General features: G+C 42.7%; 1 protein-coding gene across 1 annotated transcript in view; it reads left to right on the top strand.

Moving 5' to 3' along the window:
• The window catches only part of CTNNA1 (catenin alpha 1), an 80,270-nt gene that overhangs the window by 40,300 nt on the left and 28,914 nt on the right, over positions 1-11,056 (top strand). Inside the window, 2 exon segments of the mRNA XM_015411021.1 lie at positions 4,352-4,432; positions 5,052-5,204. Coding sequence (XP_015266507.1) covers positions 4,352-4,432; positions 5,052-5,204 — 234 coding nt within the window.

The raw sequence follows: 11,056 nt of genomic DNA, 5'->3' as shown, positions 1-11,056 counted from the left end.
GAACAAGAATAATAAAACCGGAACCAAGAAAGAAACAACACCTTAGAACTCAGAGTAAAGAGACCACCATGAAGGCATCAAAGGCTCTGAGATCTTACACAGCGAATTTGAAATCTGGGTAGAAACAGCTTCAGCAGAGTGAGTAGATCAAAAGCCAGATTGGTAGGGATCAAGGAAAGAATTATCACAGAAATGTAAAGGCTTGAGAGAGAATGACACACTGCATTCAAACGGTAGTTCAGTAGAAAAGTTGTTTCTGCCTGGGTCCTCTTCATTCCTCTCAACATAATTCATTGCAGTGACAAGTAACGCACATCAAGATAAAAAAATATATGGCGATAGGATCTGAACTGGTTTTAACAACCCAAGAAGTTCAGTAGAAAAGTTGTTTCTGCCTGGGTCCTCTTCATTCCTCTCAACATAATTTATTGCAATGACAAGTAACGCACATCAAGATTAAAAAATATATGGCGATAGGATCTGAACTGGTTTTAACAACCCAAGAAAACTCACTGAAACCTTCAAGTCAGTCTGTTGCACTGCAGGCTGTTTTAGGGTTTATGGCAGGGTCAACTATGCCCTATTTCAGTGTGGCCTCTCTCAAATATATCTGTAAGACTGCCTTTTGTTGGTTTCCTCATGGTTGCAACTTCTGGCTGGTGAAGACTTACCTGGCTATGGGAATCTGTTTTCCACAGTAGAGCCTGTACATTTTATGTGTTAAAATTTTGTCTACACATCAAGAACATCCTGTTAGCCAGTTGGATTTCATTAATTCTCTCCAAGGTCTTAAACTGAGAATGCACAGTTTTAAAAATATGTCTGTGGCAATGAAGCAATGCCCATATACTGCGGATCCAGTAGCTGAGCTTCTTGTGCAGATGGATCAGTTATGTATCCAGTATGCTGAGTGAATGAAGGGCAAAGTCATTGTTAGGAGCAGTAAGTATAATGCTGGGATCACTGGTTCAAGGAAAAATCCAAACACAATAGTCATGCCCTGGCCTGGAGAGCCCAGGCAAGCCCAATCTTGTCATATCTCAGAAGCTAAGCAGGGTCAACTCTGGCAAGTACTTGGGTGGAATACTGGGGGGACGACAAATGTAGTGCTGGCATTTCTATCTGTAATAATACTAAGCATAACTTTCCATTGTGCTTTCTAAATCTGATGTCATTTACATATAGAGCAGTGAAGTGGCTAAATTTGCGGATGATACGAAGTTGTTCAGGGTGGTGAAAACCAGTGAGGATTGTGAGGCACTCCAAAGGGATCTGTCAAAGTTGGGCGAGTGGGCGTCAACATGGCAAATGGGGTTGAATGTGGCCAAGTGCAAGGTGATGCACATTGGAGCCAAAAATCCTAACTATAAATACACGTTGATGGGGTCTGAACTGGCAGAGACAGATCAAGAGAGAGATCTTGGAGTTGTAGTAGATAACTCACTGAAAATGTCGAGACAGTGTGTGACTGCAATAAAGAAGGCCAATGCTATGCTGGGGATTATTAGGAAGGGTATTGAAAACAGATCAGCCAATATCATAATGCCCCTATATAAATCAATGGTGAGACCTCATTTGGAATACTGTGTGCAATTCTGGTCACCACACCTTAAAAAGGATATTATAGCTTTGGAAAAAGTGCAGAAAAGGGCAACTCAAAAGATAAAAGGGTTGGAACACTTTCCCTGAACAACCTCCGGAAACGCGATCATACGCCCGCCCTTGCCCCGCGGTTTCCAGAAACTAGTACCTCCAAGGTACTAGTTTTTTACTCCGCGTTTTCGGCATTTAGCCACGGGTTACCGACGGGAGCTCTACACTTGCCAGATGTTGCCCTGTGATCATGCCAGGAAACTCCGCCTCTCTTCCGTCTCTGAAGCATGGCTTATTCTCCGTGTGACCGCAGCCTCTGGCAAGTACTTGGGTGGAATACTGGGGGGATGACAAATGTAGTGCTAGCATTTCTATCTGTAATAATACTAAGCATAACTTTCCATTGTGCTTTCTAAATCTGATGTCATTTACATATAGAGCTACACCACCTCTCTCTGTGTTGCATTCTTCTGTGGATTTCATAGGGGGAGAGAGAAATGTGTGCCTTCGGGTTATTATATGCCTCTTGCATTTTCTTTAGTACCAGGCACTCTTAACATGCCCCATCTTGACTTTGAGGCTGTTAGCAGTAGCATACAAACACATACTTTCACCTTTAAATGTCTTTTTGTGTTCATTTTCCTGTGACACATTTAACAGGCTGTCATTAGGGGGTTTTTTGCTCATTTTGATCTTCTCTCCTGTGAGGACCTAGAGCCTGAAGAAGTTAATCATGCCAAACCAGCAAATCCTTCATTCCTGTTGACTCCCTCCCCCCCAAAATTCAGTTTCAAAATTTGTTTAACAACTTGATGTGTCTAGTCTGGCTTAGTTACACTTCAAATGGAGCCAGTTTTGTTCATACATCATCATGTGCCCCACAGTATTTTCCACTGCCCGACAAATTTCTCCCCGTACACTGAGACTGAGACTCTGCAGCTTCTTAGCTAGCATCTCTTGACTAGATTTTCCAGCATTATGGTATTTACTCTGTTCTGTAACCACAGGTTGCTTCCATGCATGCTTGCCAGCTACAACCCAGGCACATCAGTGCAACACAGACCCCTAAGGCATCTGCTGATTGAATCCCCCACTGTGAGAGTCCATCCCCACTGCCAGAGCATCCTCACCACAACAGAAAAGGAAAAGATGGCTCCCTTCCAAGGAATTCTGTTTTGTCCAAGAGAACCTTATTCTTCAACAGCACTGGAATGCTTGTCATAAGAGTGGGATTGACCCTACAGCGTCCTTTATTGTTTTGTCTAGGTAGTTTTTGCTTCCCCAGGTGGGCCACCTTAGGCTTTGAATGTCCTGTTCCTAGAATGCACTCCCCACACACACAACTGCTACTCAACAGGAAGGTTGTCACACGTGTGAAAACCAGTGCGAAATGCCACACGTCATTCATTCTTATCTCATATCACTTATTTGGCTTCTTAAAGATTGGATTTGGTTACACTTTTTGTTAGTGTGAGTATAAAAAGTATTTTGCGGTCATAATTCTGAGCTTTATCCTTGTGCTCTCTTCTCTCACTGGTTGAACTTGAATAGTAGCCCAGGTCTCTTGATGCTTTGTCTGTGTGTCTGTGCTGTCATATACCATGCCTGAGGCTATTTCGACTCAGCTCCTGTTTAAGTTGATTATTGTTGGGCCCACCTCTTTTTAAAAGGGATGTGGAAATACTGCAACCTTAAGGATTCATTTGGTCAAGCCAGGTGGCTTGAGTGTGGAGTCCCATACCTCACTTGTGACAACACATTTTGCAGTTGGCCTGGTTAAAATCTGACCCTATTTCAAATTTATTTGGATCTACAACTTTAACGTACAAAGGTTGGCATCAGAGGAAATAAGCCTGTGACTTAAGGTACCCTTTCTTTAGTCCTTCATTTTAGAAACCTCTGTTATTCCTTATTCTTTTAAAGCTAGGTTAAAGTTATATTTAACTGTTGTTAATCAGGTTCAACTACTATGTTTATTTATAACATTTATTGTCTCCCTTTCTTCCTTATGGAGCTCAGGGCTGCTTGCAGTATTGATCAAATACATAAAAAACAGAATAATACATAAACTATATAAAAACAAAAATTTAAAACCACAGTCTAGAACTGCTGGTAACTTAATCAAATGCTGTCCTAAATAAACCCATCTTCCGCTACCTCCAAAAGACAGAAAGTAAGGAGGCCAGGTGCACCTCTCTGGGGAGGTTGTTCCCTGGGGATCCTATAGCACAGCTGAAAAATTATGGTGATACAGAAATGCTTATCCAGGTCTCAGCTGTGTGAATGTATTGTCCTGTAATATAGCTGATTTTACGTATCTGTCACTCCTGTATTTATAACATCGTAAGCACAAGAAAGCTGTGCGTTTTGGGTGGAATCCAGTATAGCCTTCTGAAAATGTTGCTTCCCCACCAGCCGAGTTGGTTCCAAATGGTAATGGGATTAAGTATATGTGGTACAAGTCTGAGACTATGACTAGATCACTGGTTACAGATAGTCCTACATAGGGGCTACTTAGTGGTACATACACTTGCCCCCCATGTATGCTGTGTTCCCTGCTGACTTCAGTGCTGGCCTGTTGTGCCTGTGGAGATGTCCCTGAAGCAGAAGGTGGAAGCTGAAGTGTCCAGAGCTCAAAACCATTGCAGCAAGTGCAGCATACAAATATTGCCGGTAAATTTTTGGCCACGTTGGAGACTGAGTGGAAAAGCAGCATAAAATTTATTTGACGTAAGCTTTCTTTTATCTGATTTTCTAGGCTGGCCGCAAGGAAAGAAGTGATGCTTTAAATTCTGCCATAGACAAAATGACAAAAAAGACAAGAGATCTCCGTAGACAGGTATAGTATTAAATATGTATAAAATGCTAATGCACACTGCTACGCTACATAAAGTTTCATTTCTCCTGTTCCGTTTCAGTAGTCTCTCTAGTTCTGCCAGTCGCAGCTGAAAGCAAAAAACCCCTTGCAGTAGGCCAGAACTTTGTCAAGGAAGCCTGGGACGAGGGGGATGTCACAGAGGCCTGGGAGGGACAGTGACCTATTTGAGCTTACCTGGGGGGGATAGGAATTCGAGGAGCTTCCCCTGCTCCCATCAGGAACTTTACCAAACCACTGCTTGCAAGGATGGTGTCCCCACAAAAGGCCATTAGTTAAGGTAGTGTGGCCTCTGTCCCATGACAGTACGAAAACCTGTCCGAGAGACAGTTGTTGAAAACTGGATTTATAATTCATCTCCATTAAATGAATTTTTGAGGCTGAAGTGTATATAATGGTGTTTTGAAGGAACTATCTTAAATTGTTACCATCCAGCAGCACCAATTGCATGGGAGGGTGAAGAAAGTGAGACACAGCCTGGTGGAGATGGAATGCTGGCAAAATAAAAGGCTGATTATCATTAATGCAGTGGTAGAAAGTGGCAGTTTGTTTCAATGAGACTAAAATTGTGATCTATTCTTAGCTCCGCAAAGCTGTTATGGACCACGTTTCAGATTCCTTTCTGGAAACAAATGTACCACTTCTAGTTTTGATTGAAGCCGCCAAGAATGGGAATGAGAAAGAAGTCAAGGAATACGCACAAGTTTTCCGTGAACATGCCAACAAGCTGATTGAGGTAATGTGATATTAAACTCAACTTGGCTCATGGTATTGTCTTGTGTCAGTGAATTCCATAAGTTAATTACGCATTGTGCAGAGAAATACTTATTTGTCTGGAAGCTTCTGCCAACCATTTCATCAAGTACTGGTTGTGTTGAGGGAGAGAGGATTTCTCTTCCCCCAACACACCAGAATGGTACATAATCTTTCTCAGTATATCATCCACAATGTGTCGTGTCTTTTCAGAGTGGGTCTATTTATAAATTCTGCTTGGGAAAATGGAAGCACATCTTAAGTTCGTAGACCATATAAAATTGTAAGATTCATGAACATCTTCCATTGTATAACATAACTGCAGCCGTTCTTATATCATCAGTTTAAAAGGCTGGATGGTTAATGCAGGCAGGAAAGGAATGTGGTATACTTAATAGAAGTCTTAGGGGAGAGTGAGAGAGAGAGGCAGCAGCTGTAGCATGGAAGCCATTTTTCCAGAAGTGCCAAGACAAGTGCTGTGTTGAGTATCCAGTGCATATAAAACATTAAAAGCCTGTGTTCTACATTTTGTTGTCCCATAGCATTTTTCCAAGGCAGACTGTATTTGCAAGCTGCCTATGTGTTTGTTTTTTTTCCTCCATCCAAGAGCTTAAGAGATCTGGTCACCTGGCAAATGGTTCTGGATATACCCAGCTGTAGCATTTTGTTTTTTTTAAAATGGCCTCTAAACAAAGTCACAGTTCCCAAGGACCCTCAAGTTGTGATGTTTTCTAACTTTGCTTGATTTTGTTTGAAATGCCACACTGTGTAATATGAAACCACTTTGTCTCTGGCACCTTGCTCGCCTAGGCTTATAACTACAATCTTCGTTTCTAAAATCTGCTTCAAATTGTTAGTTCTCTAGAAACAAGCAGTACAATACAAAGAACCTTGATTTTGTTCGTATTCACTACGTATTTTTAATGTGACACGAAAGAAAAAAATAATAAATTGTAAGGGTTTGGAAACATGACAGATTAAATGCCAAAGATAAAAACAACTAAATGGTTAGTGCCAGTGAATAGAATGTTATAGGCATTTAGCACTTGTGGACCAGACTAAATTGGAACGGTCTATATCATCAGGTTTCTTAGCTCTTGTACGAGGTATTTATTTTGTTTATTGAAAAACTGAACATTTGAGCAAAGAATTCAGCCTAACATTTTGCTCACAGTAATGCAGGATTTCAGACTGTTTTACCATAGCCACATGCTGCTTTTTAAAGCATAAACAATAAAGAGCTTTATTGTTACAGAGTTCATTGCTGTGTGAAATATCACTCTTTTGAAGCAAGAAATTTGTCTCCGTCTGTTTACCACATATCTATTTATTTTATTTACTTCATTTATACCCTGCCTTTGTGCTCACTGGGAGCCCAAAGCAGCCCACCTTGTTCATTTTATCCTCACAGCAACCCTGTGAGGTAAGTGAGGCAATATGTGCATGACTGGTCAAGGGTTAAGTACCAAAAGGTTAAGAAAGCATAAACACCCAGGCCAAACTGTTGGTCAGTTTAAATTAACAGATATTAACAAATATACAAAAATGCATATATTTATTTCATAATAGATTAAAAACAGATATTGGCCCTTATAATAGCCTCAGTTATCATTGATGATATAGCGTATCCTCTAGAAGTGACAAATATTGACCCTGACCAGATGCATTTTGGCCCAATTGGCCTTCCTCAAAGTCAAACTAATAACATTGCAACATAGCTCCTGACATAATAACATAACATTCATTAATCTTATACTGACCATGGTGAAGTTATTCTGATAATGATTGTCTATGACCAAGGGAAAGACTACTGATCAAAAATCTCATTCTAAAGAATTCACAACCATGGTGAGGTACACTTATTCCTATAGAGGTGATTCAATTGTGTACCTTTCTCGCTTAGTAAAAAAAAGTTCTGTAGAGCCAGGAGCCAATAGTGGTGGCTCTACAGAACTTTTCTGACCAAGCAAGAAAGGTACAAATTATATTATTATTAATTTAATTTGTTTCAGGTTAAATTTATTTTCCCTTTTTTGTTTTTAGTTGGCTCAAGGGTTAGCCAGCAGTCTTCCATGGCAGAGCAGGGCATTGAATCTGGGCCTCTCAGAGGTCTAACACTGTAAACACTACACCACACTAGCTATCACTCAGTTGCTGGTTAAGTATCAAGTGATGACAAAATGCGCTATTAACTGATTCATTCACGTCTGTATCAGTCAGTGTCGAATCACAGAGTGCTTTTCACTGGAGGCAATTTAACATGTGTGGTTGAGATGCAGAGGGAGTAATCAAACAATAAAAAACATTGAACTGCTCATTATACAAAAAGCACCCAGTAAATCAGTAGAAAACATAAAGCTCCACGTTCATTGCTGTGGCAGAATTTCTAGGGAGCCACTAAGTTACATATTTATTTATTTATTTATTCAATTTATACCCCGCCGAGGCGGGCTCAGGGCAGCTTACATTAAATGCAGATATAAATGCAGATACATATGTTGGTCGCTGACAGAAATGACCGTGAGATTTCTGGGTTTTAAAACAGTTTTTAATATCCGGTCCTCTCGGGGAAGCATATGGTCGACCTTAAGTCAATATATTGAAGCTGAACGCTTTTAGGAAAGAAAAGGGGAAAGGCTGGGTATTCCACAAGGGCCAGGAAGAGGTAACCTGCCCTTTTCTTTTAAGAGTTCTCCAGTGTTGAAATAAACTGAGTAGATCAACTAGAAGGCACTATTTATTTTATTTATAACCAGTGTTTTGCCCTGTTGAGTTCCACTGGGGGGGGATGTGGGGTTCCCATGGGGTCTCCCATCCAGGCATTAGCCCTTTTCCAACCTACTGAGCTTCAGCAAGATTGCCTGATTCACATGCCTTTCAGCCGTGATCTGGGATCTGGCTTGCTTTCTGAAGCAATTTTTTATTGTCCAAAATTTTACAATCATTATTGTCAGGAGCGAGTGTTGTCAAAAGCCAGTCAGAGAATGGTTGTTTTTTTATGATCCATTGGTAGGAAAATTAAAGTATTCATGAAGCTCACTGAAGAAAAAGATGGGCAGGAACTTTGGCCCTGAAAGTGTCTATCACTGATTCTTATCTCAAAGAAGAGACTTGTACACTCCTTCTTTGCAAGTAAACTTCCATACAGAGTAAAGAATGCTTCAGTTGAGGCATCAACCTAATTTCTTCCTCTGGTGCCATTGTTAATTAATTTCAAAGCAAGATTTCAGACTTGATCCGCATTTAGAATGGACAGCCTTCCAGAAAGAACTACCCAGCTCTTTGATTTGTCACCAGCACATTAATTCAAGTTGTGGCAAAAGAGTGCTCAGGAAGTAGTTGTATGTGTGCATTTGTTACTATTGTATCTGGCAGGATTGTCACTCGAGGGTAAATAGAAACTTGTTCATCCAAATTCTGGCAGTTCCAGTAGGCAGCCCGGGGCCATCTGTGCCTCTTAGGAACGACAAGGAAGCTTCTTGGAGATTGGTTACAAAGTTGGCACACAAAAAAAACCCTGCCATGATAACTGAATTTAAAATTAATCTGTCCTTTCTATGCCCTGCACAAAATATTTCTAAATTCCAAGGTACTCATTTTTATGCATTTAGCTGGGTAGCCATCTAAAGGCAAATCCGTCACTGCCGTGCTTTAACAGATACCGTGGTGGTAACTGTGTCAGTGTTTGTCTCATAGAACAGTATTCTGGGCACAATTGTGTGTATTGCCTCTTTTGCCAATCGTAAAATGGCCACAAAATTTGGCAGCCCTGCCCCTCTACAGATGTGCACTTTGCTGTTCCACCCCTGAGCCCTGATGTAGGAATAGTGAAGAATCACAGTATCTTTTGCAGCACACAGCTAATATGTAGCGAGCTAGCTTTTTAAGGGGGTACTCTCCCCAGTCAAACTGCTTGGGAGGTCTGAAAGCCTCTGGAGAGGCCCTTCTCAACCAGTTGAGCAACCTTGCCAAGGGAGGTTCAACCTCTAAAACTGAAGAATCCAGTGCTGGCACAGCCCAAAGAAGCTCCTGCTCCTGCTCCCTTGTCTGCCGCCGGATAGCCCTTTAATTGGGAAATGGGAAATCGCCATAGAGGCCTCTCTGTCTTGCACGGTGTCCCATTTCCTAGTGGATTAATGGGCTAGTATCTGCTTGCCTGAACACTTTCCTGTCTTTCCTCTCCCCCCCCCCCTGCCACACACACACGTGGCTATTATTAGGGTGGGAAGCTTGTGAAATATGGGCCAGAGATCATCCCAGTGCCTGAGCAATAGATAGGAAGTTTGGTGATGCTTATTTACAGCATTATTTGTTTGTTGCGGCTAAGAGAATAGAGGCCTTTGTTTGTTTGTTTCAATTTATATTCCACCCTGCCCACAAGCAGGCTCAGGGCAGATCACACAGAGCAAATCAAGACATCATAAAATTACAATACATTATTAAATATAAAAACAGTTAAAACAGTATAAAACAACATATATTAAAACAGGTTGCATTATTTGTACGCATAGATTTCAAGCTGGTGCCATTTTCTTCTTTTTAATCTGGGCCACATAGAGATGGTAAACTTCAAAGGGGGGGGGTAAGAGTTGTTGGACGCCTGCCAGCTCAACTAAAGGCCTGGTGGAACAGCTCCGTTTTACAGGCCCTGTGGAATGTTAATAAGTCCCACAGGGCCCTGATCTCAGATGGAAGCATGTTCCACTAGGCTGGGGCCAGGGCAGAAAAGGCGCTGGCCCTGGTTGAGGCTAAGCAGACATCCCTTGGGCTGGGGACAACCAGCAGGTCTTAAGAACATAAGAGACGCCAATGTTGGATCAGGCCAATGGCCCATCCAGTCCAACACTCTGTCACACAGTGGCCAAAAATACCAGGTGCCATCAGGAGGTCCAGCAGTGGGGCCAGGACACTAGAAGCCCTCCCACTGTTGACCCCCACCCACCCAAGCAACAAGAATACAGAGCATCACTTGCCCCAGAGTCCCTATCTATACCTTTTGGCTAATAGCCACCAATGGACCTCTGCTCCATATAGGGTTGCCAAGTCCTTACCTTATGAAGAGCGGGGGAGTCCAGCACTGGTCCGGGAGTCCATGTGCACGTGCCGCAATTACATCACCCGGAAGTGATGCAATCACGTTAGGCACGTTAGGGGTGGGGCCACAATAATCCAAGGGAAAACCATAGAAAACCCTTGGATTATTGTGGCCCCGCCCCCAACGTGCCCGACGTAATTGCGTGACTTCCGGGTGACGTGCTGACATCGTGCATGTCGCATGCTTTGGGGGTGGGGTTCCCCCCAGGGCCCGATCCGCCAGCGGCGGATAATGGGCTTCTCGGGCGGGGGTTTCCCTGCCCGCCGGAGGGACTTGGCAAGCCTAGCTCCATATGTTTATCCAATCCCCTCTTGAAGCTGTCCATGCTTGTAGACACTGCCGCCTCTGGCAGTGAATTCCATGTGTTAATCACTCTTTGGGTGAAGAAGTACTTCCTTTTATCTGTTCTAACCTGACCACTCAGCAATTTCATTGAGTGCCCACGAGTTCTTGTATTGTGAGAAAGGGAGAAAAATACCTCTTTCTCTGTCTGCTCTATCCCATGCATCTATATATCTAATTCTCAAGTCGCCCCCTGGTGTGCGGATACTCAAATCCGCACATCGGGGGGACCTGGGGGGGAGGGAGAGGTTTGTGCGCACGTGGGGCGGTCCCCACGTGTGCACAAAAATCCTAAATTTGGAAAAAAACATCGGGGGGTGTTTAAATCCCCCCGAAACTCACAGAGCGTCCCCTGCACATGTGCAGGGAACGCTCTGCGACCGCCACCGCCGCCTCGG

The sequence above is a fragment of the Gekko japonicus genome, unplaced genomic scaffold (genome assembly GCF_001447785.1).
Source record: "Gekko japonicus isolate JY-2015 unplaced genomic scaffold, Gekko_japonicus_V1.1 scaffold428, whole genome shotgun sequence".
Classification (NCBI taxonomy): domain Eukaryota; kingdom Metazoa; phylum Chordata; class Lepidosauria; order Squamata; family Gekkonidae; genus Gekko; species Gekko japonicus.
The sequence above is the reverse complement of the archived record's forward strand: the minus strand, read 5'-3'. Positions and strand labels throughout refer to the sequence as shown.